Source organism: Paroedura picta, chromosome 11, assembly GCF_049243985.1.
Source record: "Paroedura picta isolate Pp20150507F chromosome 11, Ppicta_v3.0, whole genome shotgun sequence".
Taxonomy (NCBI): domain Eukaryota; kingdom Metazoa; phylum Chordata; class Lepidosauria; order Squamata; family Gekkonidae; genus Paroedura; species Paroedura picta.
This window is the reverse complement of record NC_135379.1, coordinates 11,180,226-11,203,124: the sequence shown is the minus strand read 5'-3', so window position 1 is coordinate 11,203,124 and position 22,899 is coordinate 11,180,226. Positions and strand designations below refer to the sequence as shown.

Below are 22,899 nucleotides of genomic sequence, written 5' to 3'. Positions count from 1 at the left end.
AAATCACTGGCCCATTGGACCTTGCCAAATTACCATCCTCACAACAGCATTCACCCAGCACAGGTCTTGCCCCATCAACATATTTATTTATTCAATAATAGTTGAATTTATATGACTTCCCCGCCCCCCCCCCCCCAGTAGCCTGCTCGGGGCAGCTTACAACAGCATAAAAACATCAATCCACTAAGAGCATTAAAACAGTTAAAACCATAAAAAGCGTTTTGATTATTGTGGTTCCCTCTTTTGAGTGTTAAAAAATGGGTAGAGTTCACCTTTTCATCTCAAAAATTCTTCTCTGCCCTCTAATCATTTGCTCCAGTGTCCCAAACAATCACACATTTCTACCTAAATTCCATAAATACTAGTGGCGCAAGGGCAGTTCACCCGCGTTTCGATACTCACCCTGTCTTTATCGTCAGCTACATCACAGAGAATATCGTCGCGGTCAAGGATTCCCCCATCGCTGTGTTCCAACCGATGCACCTGTATCCAGTAGCTTGGGTCCTGCGCATGCAAAAAAGAGAACCAAGCATTAAAAACTCTACAGTTATTTCGTCCTCTTTGGAAGCTTACCCATTCTCTTCAAAATGTCCTTGCCAGGAAAAAAAATGCAACAACTAAGAGTTGGAAGGGGCCATACAGGCCATCTAGTCCAACCCCCTGCTCAACGCAGGATCAGCCCTAAGCATCCTAAAGCATCCAAGAAAAGTGTGTATCCAACCTTTGCTTGAAGACTGCCAGCGAGGGGGAGCTCACCACCTCCTTAGGCACAGGGTACAGAGGAGAGCGACGAGGATGATCTGGGGCCAAGGGACCAAGCCCTATGAAGATAGGTCGAGGAACTTGGGAATGTTCAGCCTGGAGAAAAGGAGGTTGAGAGGGGACATGATAGCCCTCTTTAAGTATTTGAAAGGTTGTCACTTGGAGGAGGGCAGGATGCTGTTCTCCCCCTAGCACTAGTTCTTAATGCCTTCCTACTAGTCTTGGCCTTAGCTCCTTTTCCCCTAACCAGCAGATTCTCCAAGGTCTCGAGGAGAGGTCTTTCCAAGCCTTGAGACAGGAGAACTTTTAACTAATGAAGTGAAGGATTGGCTCTGGGGTTTATCCACGCATATGCGATTTACGACTGAGCTGTGAGCGCTGGTCCTGAAAGATACTCATTTATTCTTTTATTCAAAATGCTTACATCCTTTTCCACAGGCTATGTCCAAAGTGGTTACAAGCCTCTATAATAAAACAATCCAGCCACCTAACAGGGTGTTAAGAACGGGGCGACGCAACAAAAGCGGAAATATCAAAAAGCCTAAGAGAATGAGCAACCTCTTGGTTTAGCTTCTAATGTCAGCATCAGTCTTCCACCAGGCATTCCGCAAAGAATGTCGACCACAGCAGCGTAACTTCAGCTGGAAGGGGGATCAGCAGCCATGCCGGGCAGAAAAATGTCCCCCTCACATATGTATATATCTATAGTTTATCTATAGTATTCAGGGCTGCTGTGCTACAAATTAATCACAATAGATGAGCAAGATGTGGGAGACTAAACATGCATGAACCCCAGGTCTTGCCTTCTTTTGAGAACATTTACATCCTGCTAATATTCATTTAGAGCCTCTTGTGGCGCAGAGTGGTAAGGCAGCCGTCTGAAAGCTCTGCCCATGAGGCTGGGAGTTCGATCCCAGCAGCCGGCTCAAGGTTGACTCAGCCTTCCGTCCTTCCGAGGTCAGTAAAATGAGTACCCAGCTTACTGGGGGGTAAACGGTAATGACTGGGGAAGACACTGGCAAACCATCCCGTATTGAGTCTGCCATGAAAACGCTAGAGGGCGTCACCCCAAGGGTCAGACATGACTCGGTGCTTGCACAGGGGATACCTTTACCTTTACCTTTAATATTCATTTGAATTTGAATTGGAAAAGATGTTCCCATTCAAGCATTTCCAGAAAATTCACATCCCCATCAGAACATTCCAAGTTTGGAGAACGAGTTTGGTGTAGTGGTTAGGAGCGTGGATTTCTAATCTGGCGAGCCGGGTTCAATTCTGTACTTCCCCACATGCAGGCAGCTGGGTGACCTTGGGCTCGCCACAGTACTGAGAAAGCTATTCTGACCGAGCAGTGATATCAGGGCTCTCTCAGCCTCACCCACCTCACAGGGTGTTTGTTGTGGGGAGAGGAAAGGGAAGGCGAATGTAAGCCGCTTTGAGACTCCTTCGGGTAGAGAAAAGTGGCATATAAGAACCAACTCTTCTTCCAGGGCAGGGGTCTCCAATGTAGTGCCCAGGAGCACCATGACACTCAAGAACACCTTCCCTGATCCCCTCCCAGTCAATAAATAATAAATAAACATTTTAATGGTATACTACCCCATCCCTGTTAGCTCAGGGCAGTTAACACCATTTTAAAACAATACATAGTAAACCTCCTTGGCAGCTTTCCCTCTTTGACTATGGGGCTAACTACAAAGACAACTCTGGATGTACATTCAATTCCCTTACGCTCCTGTAGAAACACTTCTTAGGGATTGCAGCCACGGATCAGAAACGTGAAGCAGAAACAGAGGGACAGGGACCTGAAGGGAAAGTCTGCAATGGAGGCATGGCAGGAATGGGGCAATGTCAGAGCCGTGACTTAAAGCAAGCCAGCAAAAGAGGGTAGGCCCTGGCTCTTGAAGCAGCCAATGCAGAGAAGGCTACAGTAATATATCAAAGAACTATGAAGGTTCAAGGGGGTGGCAGGTTACAGTGGATGAGCGATAGGGTTGTGAGTGTCCTGCACAGTGCAGGGGGTTGGACTAGATGACCGTTGAGGATCCTTCCAACTCTATGATTCTATGATTCTAACTAGAGGGGTGGTTAGTGTCAAGGAATTCAGCAGTCCTTCCAAGGACCGGCCTCTCCTTCGGCTTTCAGTTCATCAATTCCAAGCAGCCATTCTTTGCTCTAACTAGCTGAACCAAATTGTCAGCTTTGCGGAGACCACAAGTGGTACAGAGCCAAGGGCATTGTTAGCCCAACAACTAAAAACATTCCTGAACAGTTAATCATAAACCTGTTATGCTTGGAGCCAGTGTTAGGATCCGGATTGCACCGTCTGACTGTGTTGACATCAGGGATAGGTAGGAACTGTTTTGGTTGCAGCGAGCTTTTAAGCTTTTGAAAACGCCAAGGGGTCACTTGAGGTTTCCGGAAGCCAGCCTTCAAGCGCATCGATCATGATGCTGGGGGCACAGGAAACTTGTTTCAAGATTTCCAACTAGTACAGTTCTTCCCCATGTCCATTTTGGCTATTCAACTTTGCCCGATTTGCCTTTCTCTTTTGGGGGTGATTTAAAGGCACTAACTTGAACAGGGTTTAAGCCTACTTGGAACGCCATTATTTAGAAGCAGCCATGAATCTCCAGGTCACAGCAACTGTACTCTGATGTGAACCTCTATTTTACATTTTCTCTTCTTCCATTCCCCCCATCCCATGTTTGATGTGCGTTTCACTACTTCTAAGAGAGCCAGTTTGGTGTAGTGTTTAGGAGTGCGGACTTCTAATCTGGCATGCCAGGTTCGATTCTGCACTCCCCCACATGCAGCCAGCTGGGTGACCTTGGGCTCGCCACGGCACTGATAAAACTGTTCTGACCGAGCAGTGATATCAGGGCTCTCTCAGCCTCACCCACCTCACAGGGTGTCTGTTGTGGGGAGAGGAAAGGGAAGGAGACTGTAAGCCGCTTTGAGCCTCCTTCGGGTAGGGAAAAGCGGCATATAAGAACCAACTCTTCTTCTTCTTCTTCTAACTTTCTGCAAGTATTACCATCTGCCTCCACTCCCCGACTTCGCTGTAATACAATCTAGGTGGTACTAAGTACATACCTTCCCCTCCCAATCACGTCACTGTTGGCAGTGCAACTGTCGAAAAGCACACACTTTGGTTTCACACTTACAAAGACGACAGATTATAAAACAAAACTATCTTGCTCCGGTCCCATTAACTAAGGCACTGCCATTCTGCGCCTTCACGGTTCACGGATTGTGCAACAATTTGTATTTATTTAAGTCAATTCCATTTGGCGGGGGGGAAAACAGACTAAAACCAGAACAAAAAAGTAAGGTGAAGCCAAACGAGTGGGTCAGAGTGCCGAAAACAACTAGCCGGAATCATGTTCAAACCCCCACTCTATCAGGAAGCTGGTGGGATAACCACCTTGGGATAATCACTGCCCTTCTTCCCAGTGTTCTTGTAGGGACAATTGGGCAAGAGACAACCGGGTTTGCCCCCCTGAGTTTCTTAGAAGGAGCTGTATGTGTAACATATGTTGTGTTTACATACATACACAGGGAGAACAGGTGCATGAGACCAAAATTTACCAGAATCTGAATGAGACGGCCTAGTTATTGGGCCCTAGGGCCCTATTTACAACGTCTTAAGGCAGGGGTAGTCAAACTGCAGCCCTCCAGATGTCCATGGACTACAATTCCCAGGAGCCCCTGCCAGCAAATGCTGGCAGGGGCTCCTGGAAATTGTAGTCCATGGACATCTGGAGGGCCGCAGTTTGACTACCCCTGCCTTAAGGTGTCAAACAATCAACAATCACCTCAAAACTTGCCAACTCAGCCCACTCAAAATCTGTGTTAAAGAGTCTTGTGGCACCTTAAAAACCTACAGGTTTCGCAAACGAGAGCTCCCTTTTTTAGGTATACACAAAAACAAGGAGAGTAGATGCTTAGAAAAGCCTCCCTTAATCCTCTTTTTGCAATATGCAGCCTGGGATAAACTTATTGGCAGGGATCAATTTTATGGGAGTTAATTTGGGAGGTTTTTAGAATTGGGGGCTTTATTGTTAGATTTTGCAATTCTTATCTGATTGTCAGCCGCCACGAGTTGAAAGAGGCAGCCGATAAATCGCAGTACAAAAAGAAATGAATCTTCCAGCTGATAATAATACCGCTGGTTAATGATATTTTATTAATAGGTTTTAATTGTTAACATAGGATATATGCTTAAGGTTTTATTGTTTTGACTGGATTTATAATTATGAATGTACACCGCCCTGAGCCAGGCTCAGAAGAGCAGTTAAGAAATGTAATACATCTCTGATGATGATGATAATTCCTTAACTCCAAATTTTGGGGAAAGAGACCAGGATGCAGCTCAGACGGCAAAGGACTCAGTCCCCAACACCACCAATTAAAAAGAATCTCAAGCAGCAGGCCTCCAGCGATGAACATGTCCTCCAGAGGGACCCTCTTATGCTCCTCCCACAGCCTGGGGAAAAGAGTATATCAACCAAGAGTTATCACTTGCTCCACCTTCATTGCCCTGCACCTTACTTTGTTAACGACAAGTAGACTTCTGGTTGCCCTGAGCTGGATAGCCCAGGCTAGCCTATTCTAAGCAGGGTCGGCGTTACAATGGGAGACCAACAAGGAATACCAGCGTCATGACACAGGGGCAGGCAGCAGCAAACCACCTCTGAACACGTCTCTTGCCTTGAAATCCTTCCGGGTTGACGTAAGTCAGCTTTGACTGGGCGCCAAAGACTTATAGTCAGCTAACTTCCGTGTCAGCATCTGTCACCTGCATGGGCTTTTGTTGTTGCAAGGTGTTCTGTTCTCCCCCCCCCCACCCGCTTTGCATTGTGAGTTGTACTGAACAGAGAAGGGAAAAAAGGATAAAAGTGCCTAAGTTAACAAGGCCATGAATAAACTAATGCAGATGGTGCCACCACGGGGGCTCGAAGCTGGTTTGCTGATGGCCCAACGTTGCCATCTTTGACGGAACCAAGACTTCCAGTTTCTCTTCACAACCGACTGAAACGAGGGGGGGGGGGGGATGTGCCAAGTCGACTCTTCTCCTTACCCTATTGCACCATAGCATAACAGGTTCCTTAACCGATTACACAACAGCGGGAGTGGAAAACAGAAAAGGCAAGACAGGAATCTCCAGCTGGGTGCCCTCCATTAAACCTGGGAGTGACCCACACAAGGCAGGAATTACTCTGTTGCACAAGGTGGCTCAAACTTGTAGGAGCACATCCCGACACCCAGAGTCTTGCGCAAACGCCCGTGCGCGCCACCTAACAAACCCGTCGCTGCAAAGCGTCATGGGCAGCCAGGAGTGCTACCTGACAGCTGCCGACTCCCCACTTCCTGGACCATGAAGTCCAAACACACCAGATCAGAATCTTCCTGTTTGCAATCAAGCCTCAAGACTTGCCACGCTCTCTTGGCCTGATCAAATCAGCAGTGCAGGAGGCCACCGGGCTTCCACTCGGCACCTTCTTGACCAGGGGTAGTCAAACTGCGGCCCTCCAGATGTCCATGGACTACAATTCCCAGGAGCCCCCTGCCAGCGTTTGCTGGCAGGGGGCTTCTGGGAATTGTAGTCCATGGACATCTGGAGGGCCGCAGTTTGAGTACCCCTGTTCTTGACAGTTCGAAAAGTACATGTTGAGAAGCACATGTTGGTCTTTACGGTGCCACTGGGCTTCTGTTCGAGTCCTACCTGCCAGCTACTGCCTTGCCTTGTCTGCCTCCCAGCCCTTCTCTCCCAAATGACGGCTGCTTCTCCAACCCTGGCTTTGTCTGTACTCAGACCTAAACACTTGGCAACTATGGGTCAGAAACTTGAGAGGAACCTGGTGGAAGCACACTGATGGAAGGAGGAAGAGGAGGAGTTGGGTTTCATACCCTGCTTTTCACTGCCTGGAGGAGTCTCAAAGTGGCTTCCAATCGCCTTCCCTTCCTCTCCCCACAACAGGCACCCTGTGAGGTAGGTAGGGCTGAGAGAGCTTCTGACAGGACAGCTCGGTCAGATCTGCACTATCAGGGCTGTGACAAGGCCAAGATTACTCAGCTGGCTGCATGGGGAGGAGCGGGGAATCAAACCTGGCTAGGATTAGGAGCTACTCCTCTTAACCACTATAGCATGCTGGCCAGCATGAGGATATGCTCACTTTGCCCCAGACTGTGGGCCTAATGCCTGTTTCACATACCCAGGAGAATGAGACAGCACAGCCCTGAGGGGACACAATCAGCTTTGAGCACTTTTTGGCACACCGAAAAACCTACTTACAAAGGGCGCAATAAGGAAAACAATTCCATTCTCCCTCTTAACATCGTGGTCTGTTTTTTTTTATTATTATTATTTTATCTTAACCCAAAGGAACCTTCCAAAGAAGAACTGCCTTTGACCCATAAGGCCTTGCACAATCCAGGTCCTGCATATCTAAGGGACTGCCCCTCTAAGTATGTCCCCCAAAGAGCCCTGCATTCTGCTCGTTTCAATCTGTTGGTGATCCCCGGCCCCCAAAGAAATGCGCTAGGCCAGCCTGGTGGAAAGAGCTGCCAGTGGAGATCCAGGTTCTATCAGAACCATCAAAGTTCTAAAGGGCCTGCAAAAGGCGCCCTTCCACCAGGCATGTGGTTGAGGCCAAAATGAGCCACAGAACACCAAAACAGCCCATCCAACCTCCCTGCTTCCCCATCAGGCAAATCAACGTTTAGCATAACTGAGTTATCCCTGTGAGTTTAATTACGGGAGCCCTACTCCTATCTGGGAGAAAGAACCACTGGCCAATATGGTCAGTGGATGCCTGAGTCTTAAAGAGCCAGCTGCCATTTATCAGCTGTCTGATGGGCAACTCTTTGCGAGACGAATCAATCTCTGGGCCTGATGGCTTCTGGGACTGAAGCTGCCCGGGGCTGATAAGGAGGCAATACGGCAACGTCTCCACTACCCCTTGACTAATATCAACATTCAGGAGGTACAGCTTCTTCCTCGATTGACAATTAATTTGCCACCTCCAATATTGCAGTCATATTTGCTACGGCAATTCTACTTTTAAAGATCTTGTAGTTACTAAAGTCCAGCTTAGAACTGAGATGCTGTAAAAGGACAGTCACAGTGTGGGATGTGACAACAACGTCGAGGCCACCAGTAGGAAAACCCAGGTTCAAATCCTCAGTGGGTCAAAAAACCACACTGTGAGATCATAGACTCATAAGGCAGGAAGGGACCTCCGGGGTCATCTAGTCCAACCCTCACCCCCCTACCCGGATGTCTGATCTTGACTCATCCTAACCAACCTCACAAGTCTGTTGTTGTAAAGGAAGAATGAGACAGGGGAGGGGAACCTGAGATTGTTTGGAGGGCAAAAACATGTAACAGTTCAGCATAAGTGTGAACAAAACTTAAGAACTGCATGATTCGAATTTCACCATAGCTCTGACTTCAACTGTGCAGTCCTGTGCAGAGTTCCTTCCGTTTAAGCCTATTCCTTCTAATGGGCTTAATGTACAATAACTCTGCACAGGATTGAAAGGTAATTGTCTACACTTATCCCCCCCCCCCTCTCTCAGCCCTTCATCTGCAATGTGGAAACGACCTTATGAGGTCCCTCTAGGGATTTCTATATGCGACACCAGGGGTGGCCAAACTGTGGCTTTCCAGATGTTCGTGGACTACAATTCCCATGAGCCTCTGCTGTCAGGGAGAGCCACATTTGGCCACTACACATTCTGAACACCCAAAGGCAAGCCCCATACGGAGTGCTGAGCATCACACAGCTCCCATATTTTGGCCTAGATCCGGCGATTGACTCTTCTTTTTTCTTTTCGTCAACCGCTTGCAAAACAGGAGGGCTTTTGTTTCCTCTCGCCACTAGATAAAGCTGGTGGCAAGACTCTGGCGACTCTTCCCGTTCAACGAGGCACCCTGCGCAAAATTGTAGGTCAGCAAGACCAGACAGGGTAGGGGAACGTCCCAAACTCGTCCGACAGCAGCCTGCGTTACAGGCAGCCTGACTGGAAAAGAATGGTTGAAAATACCGCATCCAGCTCTCTGCCCTGGGCCAGACAGCCTCTTCACTATAGCACTGAACAAGAGTCCGGTGATAGGAGGGGGGGGGGATTCCTCTCCATTCTTCTTTCTACAGAATTTGATTAACTCACATCCATTGCTTACCCAGAGTACTTATTTTTCAAGCCTGGGGGTAGCCCAGCAAGACACCTGATTGGCCACTGGTGATTATTAGCTGTGCATTTTTTTTTTTAATGGCAGCTGTTATCAGCGTTGGGTTCATTTTGCTTGCATAGTAGACTGTGCGGGAAGCCACTCCGCTGAAAAACTGGATACACACCCCTACAATATGATCGCTTAGCTACACCCCAAAAGTTAAAACAAGGGACTTAAACCCAGTTACATTTTCTATGTCAGGGGTAGTCAACCTGTGGTCCTCCAGATGTCCATGGATTACAATTCCCATGGGCCCCTGCCAGCATGGCAGGGGCCCATGGGAATTGTAGTCCATGGACATCTGGAGGACCACAAGTTGACAATCCCTGTTCTATGTGATTACAGATTAATCCAGCTTTTCTCAACTTTTTAACCATTGGGAAACCAATAAAACATTCCTCAGGCTTTGAGAAACCCCATAAGTGGTGCAACTGTGCAAGAACATGGTTGAGAAGCATAGCTGTGGACATACCCATCTGGGGCCCCTCCCCTCCTCACCCCTCCAGACCCATCCCTGGCCATTTTGGGAGGAGGGGGGCAGGTCAACATGATTTGTCCAATCACCTGATTATTGTTTAACAATTTTTAAAAAAATTATTAAAAATTAGCTTCCACCCATTCGGGAAACCCTTCCAGGGCCATTGAGAAATCCCAGGGTTTCACGAAATCCTGGTTGAGAAAGCTTGGCATAAACCATAAGGGGACATTAACGAAGTGGGTAGGATTTTAATTATCGGCTTACAAAGAGACCGAGATTATTCCTAAAATATTAAATATTAAGACATGCTCCTCAGGGATCGCTGCAAGATAAATGTTTTGTCACCTGAGGAGTAATAGTCTCTACTCCCATTACAATTAGGTATTGCACGATAAAATGATTCATCAAAGCAAGCCAGCATTTTGATGTGATGCTTATTATCAGCACCCAAGTAACTGTAGAAGACACACACAAGGCTCTACACAGAAAATGCTGGGCCACGGTTACACGTGGCATATAAATACCGGCACAAATCAAGATCAGTTGGAAGTGGTTTAGTAAGGCTTGGCTGCCATTGTCCATAGTTAAGCACTGCACCTATGACAAGAACCTATGGCAAAGCAGGAAAAACTAAAACGATATTTAAATCATGTTGAGGCAAATTGACGCCATTATCATTTCAATACTTCCCAGATATACAAATCTAGAACCCTTAATGACATCTAGATTAGATAACTGTCATGCGTTCTCTGTGGGGCTGCCCTTGAAGACTGTCCCAAAAGCTAAAGTTGGTGCAGAATGTGTGGGCAGAATGCTGACTGGAGTGGGTTGTGAGGACCATAAGGGCTATCTATTTCCCATATGAACCTATCAGGCCACTACAGTCGTCTTGCTTCAGGTACCCTCACCACCTGAGGCTAGATGAGCGGCAACCCAAGTAAAGGCCCTTGTGCCATGACTGATTGATTAGATTTTATTTTTACTGCCCCTCTCAGGAAACCATCTCAGGGCAGTTTACAACAGTTTAAGATAACAATAAATATCTAATATCTAATAGCATTTGAGCACCTGCCAGAGCAAAACTCTTATATACTCAGGTTGTACGTTTGCAATCAGTTCAGATTTTATTTTAAAACCACCTTTTTGCAAGAAGTTGCACCTTAAACTTTGAAAAACTGGTTTGAAATGTTTTCGTAATCTATCCCTTTTTACCTCCCTGCAGCAATGAAATGTTGCCTGCAAGCAGATCTCCCTACCCTTCCGGACAAGGTGATACTGAGTTCAAGTGACTAGCCCGCAGGTTCATGGTACGCTGGACATCTTAGCCAAGGTTAATGCAACAAACCATGGACACTGTTAACCCTGGTCAAGCACATCTGCACCAAGCCTCCCTGAGAAAAACCATCACCAGCCAGCCCACAGTAATGGCTGCATTTCTTCTCTCCCCCTCCTCCCTGTCTCAAAAAAATTGTATCCGTTTTCACAGCCTCTGATTGCAAAAGTGTTTCTGTTCTGCATAAAAAAGAGCAGCCAAGAGGACTGGGATATTCCGCGCTGCACAGGGGCAATGCCATCTCGTGTTCTTGGGATAGCATCAGTTACTCTTAAAGCTCCAAGAACAAAGAAACTGACTCCCCGATGGATTTTGGTGGCATTTGCAATCATCGGTGTGTAAACCATATTCTGGAGGGTGTTTTAACCACCTTTGTGTGTGCGTTGTGTTCATTAACATGCCCGGAACGTCAACGTGATGCAAGAGGAACCGTTCCGCAGCAGAGCCATGCAATATTAACATTTCCAAAAAAAACAAAATCGCTCCAGCAAGGCCAGCAGAGAGCACTGTTTGAACAGTACTACGGTAATTAGCTTATTCCAAAGGGATTTCCGTTTCTCCTCCTGCAAACAGCGGCAATTGAGTGTAGGGAATGCTGAACCAGCTGCATGTTGACGTGGGTTGCAAACCCCTAAGCACTTATTAATTGCTTTACTACTTTTGCCACTGGAGCAGAAGCTAGGTACTTACATAACACACAGGGAGAGGCTCAGGACGAAATCTAAAACATTGTGATGAAGAGGTATGAAGGCAGCAGAATTCTGGACTCTGAGCAACTCAAAGCCAGCTTGATGTAGTAGCTAAAATATCATGTAAGGTCTGGGATAGTCACATTTAAATCTCCATTCTGCTGTGACATTGGATCCGGGGTCAGTCGCCCTCTTAACTAGCCTACCTCACAGGGTTCTTGCAAAAGTGCAATGCAGAAGACAGGACTAACACACACCACCTCTTTGGAGGAATAGGAAAATCATCTGTGCTAAATAAATGAAACAGAACTGTAAGCAGTAGGGAAAAGTAAATGTGATAAACTAAACTACGCGCACAAAACCATGCTTAAGTTCATAACAAGCACAAACCATATTATTCATTTTGATCCCGTCCTCTTTTCACACACCTCAGGACAGCATTCCTGATTTCCCCCTCCAATTTATCCTCGGGACGACCCTGCAGGGTAGGCTAGGCTGAGATGGGAGTCGGGATTTGAACCCAAGTCCTTCCTGGTTGTAGGCCACCCTACCTTCCAACACCGCACTTGTTCTCTTCGAAGTGAGTGAGCGCTATAACAAGCACAATTAACAGAGCCGGACTCTCTGTTTCCACCCTCATCAGTGTAATATACAGAACGGCCAGCCAAAGGTAGATTAAACTTCTTACCCGTATTGGGGGAGGGCCTTGAGGCAGAAGACTGGAGCCATCACTTTGGCCGTTACCTGTACTTACCTGACCTTGACTCCTGAGAATGGCTCCAGGTCTCATTGAAATTCCAAGGATTTGCTTCCTGAGCATGGGTGCTTCATGCACTAGCCTTAGAGCAATAAGCAAAAGGCTGTTGGGTCACTTTAGACCAGGGGTAGTCAAACTGCGGCCCTCCAGATGTCCATGGACTACAATTCCCATGAGCCCCTGCCAGCATTCGCTGGCAGGGGCTCATGGGAATTGTAGTCCATGGACATCTGGAGGGCCGCAGTTTGACTACCCCTGCTTTAGACCGTGATGACTTATTATCAGATCTGGACTGGATAAAATCTAACAACTCCGTCCTCCCCATAAAAGAATTCTCTTTGACCGCTATTTCCAGAGCGGACTGTATCTGCAGGATGCGAGGACTGCATATTATCCTTAACCCAATAAATGAAAATGAACTAGTGAAGGACTCACAGGGCAGCTCTCACTGATTCTCTGACTACGATGAAAAAAAGCACCAAGCACAGGGGGATGCACTTGAGCCTGGAGACGGTGCCTCTGAGATTGTTCTTGGCCTTGGAGTCTCAGGAAGGGGAAGAGGGTCTTCGGAATCACGCCCCTTCCCCCAATCACACAAAATCACACACTTTTCTGCAAAGGCAAAATGCTTCTCCCCAACCCTGCCCAACCTCTAACCAAGGCAGAAGCTAACCAATCAAGCGGGAGTCTAAAAGGGAAAATGCATTACTAAAAGGGAAAATAGTTTTCTCTCCATTAAAAAAGTCAAATACTTTCATGCCCGTTTTCCAATAAGGTGATAGTTTTCCGTGCACGCTTCTGCAATACAGGAAGGGACAGCCAATACAAGCATTCCGCCTTGGGTTTGGCTTTTAAAGGTGGGGGGGAAACAGAGCTTTTATTAGACAATCTGGATTCCAATTACGTCCTTCAGCCCCAACAGCCCTGTAACAACAAACACCGTGGGGCTTGAATTACGCCTCATTCACAAGACACATCTGCCAAGATTTCAGATAAACACAGTCTAGCAACAAACAAAAACTCAGCAGCTGGGAGATTGGGGGGGGGGCATGCTCCAGATGCAGCCAGAGCATTTGCAAGGAATCACAGTATACTAATTATATGCATGTCCCTAATCAAGACCCAAATCTGTATGGCGCTGAGCGATGGGCTGAGCAGGGTCACGGTTAAAATCTAACATGCAGATAATTGGAAGGGGGCAAGTGGAACATCCTGCCATCCTGTTTCCAAACCCTTGTACATCAGAATAGCTTTTTGGGGTACCAGGATGCTGTATAGTGCTGGAAAACAATGGCCAGTCACTCCAAATTGTTATGGAGAGACACCCAAATTGTGAAATACACCCAAAAGAGGTGTAGTTGGGGGGGGGGGGGCAGGAGGCTTCTAAATATTCATTAAATTTCCAAGCTGCCCTTCAGTCACTAACAGAATATTGAACAGAGATAAGAGGAAGAGGCGACAGTAGCCAAGTAGTCACTGAAAAAACGTTAGCTGGCATAATTAGGACAATTCTAAGATCACGTCGAAGAACGAAGTTCAGAATACAACTTCTCTTTTGCAATCGGCTTTGCATTATTTAGGGCTTCCTTGGAAATTAGATGCACTTTGGATCTGACCAGTAGTTCTTTTAGCCATGAGATGTGAAAACCTGAAAAGGTGGGGAGGGGAGGGGAGCATATTTCCCCCAAAAATAATTCCTTTGTCATGTTTTCAATTGGGGAGGAGAGAACATTTTGGGGAACAATATTTTTAAAAGGAAAAAAAAACTTTGCAATGAGTAAAATTAAATGCAAGAGAATGGATCCAGATTAAATTCTCCAGTATTAGAATGGATGTTTCCTGCCCCAACACTTTGAATATTTTAATCAGAACTTTCTTAAATAAGTAGTCTAGACCAGCCTTTCTCAACTTCTTTACATTGAGAAGCTCCTGAAACATTCCTCAGGCTTCGAGAAACCCCAGAAGTGGCATGATGGTGCAGAATATGGTTGGGAATCATCGCTGTGGACACGCCCACCCAGGGGCCCTCCCCACCCCCTCCAGGCCCATCATTGGCCATTTGGGGGGGGCAGGTCAACATGACCGTATATGGCCAAAATCACCAGATAAATGTTTAACAAATATAAAAAAGCTATTAAAAATTAATTAATTCCCACCCATTCCAGGGCCATCAAGAAACCCCAGGGCTTCATGAAACCCTGGTTGAGAAAGCATGAAGCAGACAGTCCTCTGCCATGAGCCCATATTTTCCAACCCTTTCCTACAACCCTAGACTCATCCAACATCATTTCAACCACTCTTCTCGCCCAGCAAATTGTACCCATAACAAAATGGAGCTCTAACATTTTTTAACAGCTGCTAAATATGAAGCATTATTATTATTCAATTCATGTAGCCGAACATCACGTTAATTCCAACCCCCACACCCCCGTGGACCAATTTCCAGCAAGATTTCCAGCAAGACCGATTCATTTCTTAATCTCTCAAATCACATTATGCTACTGTCCCAAAGCTGACGACAAAATGAGTGCTTATTCATTGTCTCGTACGGAGCAACATGAATTGGTCATTAGCCCACTTCAGCCCCCACCAAGCTAAAGATGCCGCTTCCCGCTCCACTCAATTGAAACGGCAATCATGGTCAATTAGCTAGCCGTGCTCCAACATCGCTTAACAGCAAGAAACCACCATTCCAGCGGCTTAATTTCATTCGGCTGGCCTGGGCCACGGAACCTGCACAAAATGTTAAGCAAGGGGGAGCCCATTTGTCCAGCACATCTCATCTCGGGGAAAAGGAATGGGATCGGTGACCTTTCCAGCCCAGCAGCTCCTACGGAAGCCAGGTGTTTTGGCTCCCTGTTCAAGATCTCCCTGTTGCTGCAATCTTAATTTCGTCTTGTTGGTAATGAGCAGTCTTCTCCTACAATCTATAGGTCATGTAACATCCATGGGGGGCGCCATCTACACAACAGCCTTGTGGAATAGATTGAGATAGAGCGTTCATTGTTCTGGAGCAGAGAAAAAGAGCAAGATCGGCATGGTGGGACAAGAGGCAGAACTGAACTGAGAAACCACAGAAGAAACCCAATTTATATACAATCATGAACCATGGATCTTCACGCCATTAGTCAGTTTCTGTTTAATTTCTGTGAAAGAACACTTGCATAATGTTATGATTGGGGGTCACCACAACATGAGAAACTGTATGAAAGGGTCACGGCAATAGGAAGGTGGAGAACCACTGACCTAGCTGGAGATCCCAGGGGTTGAATGGAGGACCTTCTCCTTGCAAGGTCTAAAGAAGAATTGGGGGGGGAGGAGAGAAGAGCTGCAATGAGCCAGCTCAATTTAGGAATCCTAAAGGTATCTCTTGGAGTGAGCAGGTACAGCCTGGATCCTGGAAATGACATCTATACCACGACTCCAGGCTCTAGGTCACAGCTGCCATCTTGTGGGCTAAATGTATAAAAGAAAATCTCCGAAGAACGACAGAGGCTATTTTGTTTGTCCTCCAGATGGCAGTGTGGTGGAGGCATATGAATCTACTTCAAGGGCCACGTTGGCTCCGACATACAGCAGCCCTGCAAAAGGTGCCCGGTGAACCAAAAAGCTGACCCTTTTCTCCTTCAACAACAGGCAGACCACAAAGCAATACAAACAGCACCACGTACTGCAACATGTTGTAGAGCGGGAAACAAGCACAGTTGAAGCATGAGCAGAACCGCCACCAGTATTAGAAGAACCACTGCAGGGTATTCCAGAAGCGGAATGGAAAAGAAATGCTAAAGGGAACGCAGAAATAATGAAAAATGAAAAGGGACTCCCCCCCCTCCCCAAGAGCAGATGAAAAAGCCCAAAGTCTTAAGGGCATGTATTTTCTAGTTCATTGAAAGACTAATCCGCATAAATATTTGCATGAGTCAACCACAATAGGGGTTCAATTATATCCCACCCTTCCTCCAAGGCGGACAAGGTGGCATATGCAGACAGCGGGATATCCCCCTCCCTCCTTGGTCATCCTGTGACCAAATTTAAGGAACTCTCTGCCAGCTGTGCAATGGCTTGACTAAGCTACTGTGTTTTCCTACCTGTTCGCAGGTACTTCGGACCAGGCCATGGCTTGAAGGAAGAGCCATCTGGCAAGATATAGCCATCTAATGGCTCCAAGACCAGCCCAAGAGTTCATACCAGCATTTTTGTTTTCTCCTTGTTTTAATTATACGGGAGAGGGGTTGTAAGCTGCTCTGGCTCCCCAGCGGGTAGAAAAACAATGTGTATCCGCCATCCCCAATTATGATCAAATCGCTATTATCCATGATCGTTATCTCGGGGTCACCCAGTAAGCTTCATGGCTCATTCAGGTCTCCTGGTTCAAACGCAACACTCCAGACACTTCCATCAGACTGGCTCTTTAAATGAGGGATTAACACAAGCTCCACTAGGAAGCGGCTGAAAACACACATAAATAAACTGGATCAAAAAACTGCAGGGAAGTGGTAAAGCATGTTTTTAAGTTGCGTAAGTCTGTGCAGAATAAGCTTGCGATCCATCTTCTGCCTCCCGGAGCTCTGGACTCAGTTAACCTAAAACATGTCTGGATGCCTCCAACTTTTTTTTTCAGAAAATAAAGAAACAGACCAAAACAAAAAATCTGGCTGCACCCTGCAGACAAACTGGTTTTTAATGGAGGCTTCTTTTTCATTTGGGACACCGGCAGGAAGGTGGTTGTGTCTTCTTAGCTCATGGCAAAAAAAAAGTCTTATTTCACACAATTAGTCCTTCAGTAATGCAAGGAAGACGAAAAAGATCTTGAGGTTTCACAGTTGATCAAGGAAGGGAAAACACAGCGTCGTGCTTGTTGCGAGGGAGATGTATTACTGACCTGGCTCTTTTCCCGAATTGTTCAAAACTTGGGACAATGGTGGCTAATGTGGTGTTCTCCATAATGGCTTCTCACAAACTATGCAACCCATGTTCCAGGATGAGACTGTGCACTTGAGCTTCATTATCACAGCCTGAGAGGCCCTGGACACAATACGTAATTTCTAAGAAATAATGCTTGGAGAAGATACATGGAGTAGCAGCAGTAGGAGTAAACCTTTCTTGGCATATAGAGAAGATTTATAATTTATTGATTGTTCATTCATTCCAGCCTTTCTCAACCTTTTTTATCACTGAGAAACCCCTGAAGCTTTCTTTAGGCTAGAAACGGCATGATGGTGCAGAATATGGTTGGGAAGCATAGCTGTGGACACGTCTACCTGGGCCTCTCCCCTTTTTACCCCCTCCAGGCCCATCACTGGTGATTAGGGGGGGGTTGACATGACCATCTATGGCAGGGTTAGTCAACCTATGGTCCTCCAGATGTTCATGGACTACAATTCCCATGAGCCCCTGCCAGCAAACGCTGGCAGGAGCTCATGGGAGTTTTAGTCCATGGACATCTGGAGGACCACAGGTTGACTATCCCTGGTCTATGGTGATATCGCCCAATAAATGTTTAACAAATATGAAAAAAAATTAAAAATTAACTAACTCCCACCGATTTGGGAAACTCTTCCAGGGCCATCAAGAAACCCCAGGGCTTCATGAAACCCTAGTTGAGAACCCCTAATTTAGTCAGTCTGTATACTGCCCCTCTCATCTCCTAATCAGATCCTGCTTTTGGAGGGAGGGGAAGAGGTTTAATTCTGCCTTGTCTCACCACTGGCCATGACCAGACACCTCTGCAATGGCCAGACATCAACGCTGCACTCTGAAGAAACAATCCCAGATCAGAGACTCATGTAAAAACATAGCTTCTTTTTAGGGATTTTGGGGCTGCCACTGGACTTAAACTTCTCCTCCCATCTGTTCATTAACTCTTGCATTTGTAGGCTTATTTACAACCATTCAGAGACTTTAATAAATAGCCTTAATCCAATTCCAGCTATTATCGCCTAGTTCCTTACGCATCTTGGACTCTGGGTGGTCCTTCCTGGCAATTAAACCCCTCGCCCTCTCTCCGTGTTGGTTGAGGATATTCCGTTTCACTGGATCTGAAGAAGCATGCCTGCACACAAAACCTTATACCTTGGACTCAAACTTAGTTGTGCTGCTTCAGACCAGCATGGCTACCCACCTGGATCTATCTTCTTTACAGGGAAGGAGTGCTATTCTTTACAGGGTGAGAATGATGTAAGCTTCCTATTTTAATGCAGAAAGGGCAGTTCTTGGCGACCAGCGTTTCCCGCCTGTAGTGATCAATAGTTGAATTGTGGATTTGTTTCCCAAATAAATTGAGTCTGCGAGCTGTAAATGCCACCAGACGCACTGCACATTCATAGTTCAAATTTATTCTGGAGGAAACAATGAAGTGGTACGCATTTTTTACATAATGCATTTCTACTCTGCTCTTTTTCACAAAGAATTCAGTGGTGTGTATCAGGGATGGTTACAAAATCACGTTACAAGCATACCTGGCAAAATGAATCTTGCTTCTCTCCTATCAGGCTGTTCTTCAGACAGAAACTTTATCTGTGGGGGATCTGATGAACATTTTTGAGGAGGGTCCCACTTGATGGCATTTTTAGTTCCTCAAAATCCCCCCCCCCCGCGCGCCAGTTTTATCATGGTATGCAGGTGGGTGCACACATGTGCAAACTCGTGCAAAATACAAGAAAATCATATCTGCGTGATTTTAACAAAAAAAAATTGGATACTCCCTAAAAGCTAGCCCTTGGATCCCTTAAAAAAATTGTTCTTAAAGGGTTTTTCTTAGCAATCTGCTAGTGTGTGGCTTCCTGTTATTACCTTATTGCTTGATTCAAATGGGTAGCCGTGTTGGTCTGAAGTAGCACAATAGACTCAGAGTCCGGTAGCACCTTTAAGACCAACAAAGATTTATTCAGGGCGTGAGCTTCCGAGTGCAAGCACTTGACGAAGTGTGCTTGCACTCGAAAGCTCACACCCTGAATAAATCTTTGTTGGTCTTAAAGGTGCTATTGGACTCTGATCCTATTGTACCTTATTGCTTGTAATGCAACCCATGAAAGACACTTTTCCCTGGTATTGACGTTGTGCACCTCAAGGGATTCGGGGCGAGGGGGGAGGGGGGATTCCCTTTATCTCTGTTCTCCATGATCACTGAAGCAAATGGGAATAAGCTTTGAGTTCCTTCACTGAACGATAGTTAAGGTTTAATGACAAATCACTGAAGCAAAGGCCTAATGACAAAAACGTGCCTCAGCCTTTGGGGAAGGGCGGCATGCAGGGCTAAAACAACATAAAATGCATCACCATCATTAATAAAGAGTCAAACTACAATTAACATTCACATTAAAATCATTAAAATACAGCAGCCACAGCATGGCACACGCCTTAGAACAATATTCTGGGATCCCAGACTAAATTCAGAAGACAACGTTTGCAGTTAATAATCACAGCACGACTTATTTCCTGAATCTGAGCCATCAAATTTGCAAGGGGTTGGAAAGAGAGTACATAAAGGGCTTCTTTCTCCCATAAGGATGTAACCAGTGTTTAAGGTCTCCCTGTGGCCCTTTTCCAGGTATCCCTGCCCTCCCCAGTTCAATGAGGGGTGATCAGAAAGAAGCTCTCCTGTGTGTGATGCTCCACATAGTAAATATCCTTGCCATACAGATTATGGGAGGTACCTATAAGCTTTGCATTATGTCACCACATGAATTCATGATGCTGCCTTATACCATCAGAGCCTCTTGTGGCGCAGAGTGGTAAGGCAGCAGACATGCAGTCTGAAGCTCTGCCCATGAGGCTGGGAGTTCAATCCCAGCAGCCGGCTCAAGGTTGACTCAGCCTTCCATCCTTCCGAGGTCGGTAAAATGAGTACCCAGCTTGCTGGGGGGTAAACGGTCATGACTGGGGAAGGGACTGGCAAACCACCCCGTATTGAGTCTGCCATGAAAACGCTAGAGGGCGTCACCCCAAGGGTCAGACATGACCCGGTGCTTGCACAGGGGATACCTTTACCTTTACCTTATACCACCAGCCTATCGAGGTTGAGAAATGCTGGTCTAGGAGGAGGCTGTTTTAACTGGAGATGCTGGGGACTGAACCTGAGACCTTCTGCATGCAAAACAATTATCTACTCCCAGAGGCCTGGATCCTCCCTCATAACAGGTCAAACCCTCTCATCTTCCTAACATTTTTGGCTTGGTGTTCCTGTTATTGCTTACTGAGAGGAGATCTGATAACCATTTTCAAGTGTTTAAAAGGGTGCTATATAAAGGATGGAGCAGAGTTGTTCTGCCTTGCCCCAGAGGGACGGACCAGAACCAATGGGGTGAAATTAATTCAAAAGAAATTTTATCTGAACATCCAGAAGTTCCTGACAATGAGAGCGGTTTCTCAGTGGAACAGGCTTCCTTGGGAGGTGGCGGGTTCTCCATTTTGGAAATGAGGCTGGATAGCCATCTGACAGAGAGGCTGATTCTATGAAGGTTCAAGGGGGTGGCAGGTGAAAGTGGATGAGCGATAGGGTTGTGAGTGTCCTGCATTGTGCAGGGGGGTTGGACTAGATGACCCAGGAGGTCCCTTCCAATGATTCTAAATCCAGTTTTAACCTGCTTTTATTCTGACAGCCTTTACTGCTTCCGTTCATGTTACTTCTGGTCCTTTTCACTTACCACGTTTGTTTTAACTTTGTTTTATGCGACACGGTTGTTATTGCTGTTCACATTCAGCATCCTGATTCTACTGGTAGGACACCAGCTTCCTCCATCCTTAGAACAGCTTAGCTATTTATACGCAGCACTGCCAATGGTATAAGACAGATGCAACAATTACTGCTGGAATGTGGTCCTATGCAGGGAGGATTAAAAGCTGTGGACTTGCTTCCACCCTGCATAACTTCGGAACTGAAAAGGTTGGCAGCTGTTAGCACTCAAGTCTTGCTGCTGCCACAAAGGAACACGAGCAAGCCCTACCATTAATGCAGAGATCCTCTTTATTCTCGGCGAGTTTGGAAAACGGATGCATTTTTACCCAGTATTGTGCTGTTGCTCTCTTAACCACGGAAAAACCTAATAGAATTCCCGATGGAGCTTTTTCTTGCACAGCTGGTATAAAAGGCACTTTGGTAGCAATTTGGTAAGGAAAGACGGTACGTAGCATTATATATAATCGAAAGTGATCAAGCCATTCAAGTATCCATTGCTTTCAAGATTAAGAGGAATAATTTAAAGCGCTGAAGCAGGAGATGATCATCGTGTGGAGCAGCTCTCTGGCTTCCAAGGCCCCAGGCACCGTCTTCATGTCATCCAGGGCCTTGAAACGCTGTGTGGTACGTGCAGCGTTTGGCTTCAAGTTTAACAGAACAAATCATCAAACACCAATGTTAACAATGCTGGACAAGGCGAACTGCTCTACAGAGTCATTCTTAAAAGCTGTGCCATATATAAAATGACAACTTACGAACACAGAAACCAGCAAGGCACGGGACAAAGCAGTCCGAAAACATTTTCTAATCCTGAAGATGAATCGGGTGTTAAGAAAAAGACGTTTAAGGGTTAGGAACAAGGACACAAGAGGCAGAAGGGGCGTGGAATCAGCTGCGTTTAAGCTTAACGTTCCTAAAACTTTCCAAAGGGTTGACAGGCTTACAGCACTGCACAGTTAAACATTTCATATTTGGACCGCTATCGACTAGGATGAAGACAAATTGTAATTAATGCCTGATCTGCACATCATGGTCATTTGCACGCATTTGTTGAGGCCGCCCAGATACAGTGGCCCAGAGTTTCAGCCCACCCATAGGCATTTTCAAGGTGAGCCTCTATATTTAACAAGACCTTCATCCTTGCCAATAAGAAATGTCCAAGTACTATAGTTCTGCTATGAACTATCTGATGCATGAAATGTAGATGCTTGTTGTCACATGCAAACAATGCTACCAACTGGGCCAAGCTTCTTCATCTCACCGAGACTCCAGGCATCCACTAGAGACCAAGCCCAAATTGTGTCAGAATGACTCAGGCTAACAAGTCAGATACATGATGCCATGAGTTGGATCAGGGTTGGAAGCTGTGCAAATAAGACCCCTCGGGAAATGCCATGTGTGTGGGGGGGGGGGGTAAGCTCCTCCTCCCCTGTGCCACAGTCCCATTCCATGTGGTTTAGTGCATAAATGCTATTCAAAAATTTATTTGAAAGTGTTCAAAATTCTGTCCCTCAAAGTACTTCACTTTTCTTCTTTCAGAATGCATCTATGATGCCCCCACCCAACGTCCTTCCTTCCTCCAATGCAAGATTTTCCCTCCACTTTTCTTTTCCTCTCTGACTGAGCATCCCTAGTAATGTGTTTTCTTCTTTTACAAAGAACTCTAGTTGTCCCGTTCTGTCATAAGTATGATATTTTGACTATAGACTCAGCCCAGGAACCTGAAAGGAAGCCCTCTTTAACTTTAATGGCACCCAAGGCATTTTTATATTCTAAATCAACAATATATTTTATTCAACAGAGAGGAGAAAGATCAGATGAAATCACAGACTTCAGTTCTTATGTTTCTGGTAATCAGAGCTTCTTAAACAATTCAGGGTTACTTGTAATTTTTGGTAAGGGCTTTTGTTCCATTGTTTTCAAAACACTCCAGCACAATTTAGGCATTCTCTGACTCCTTTGGT

General features: G+C 46.1%; 1 protein-coding gene across 3 annotated transcripts in view; it reads right to left on the bottom strand.

Moving 5' to 3' along the window:
* Positions 1–22,899, bottom strand: part of PARD3 (par-3 family cell polarity regulator) — a 550,919-nt gene that overhangs the window by 467,555 nt on the left and 60,465 nt on the right. For all 3 annotated transcript variants that reach the window (XM_077303562.1, XM_077303560.1, XM_077303561.1), the window contains exon 2: positions 403–504. In XM_077303562.1, the coding sequence (XP_077159677.1) occupies positions 403–504 (102 nt within the window). The remainder of the gene's footprint in view (positions 1–402; positions 505–22,899) is intronic.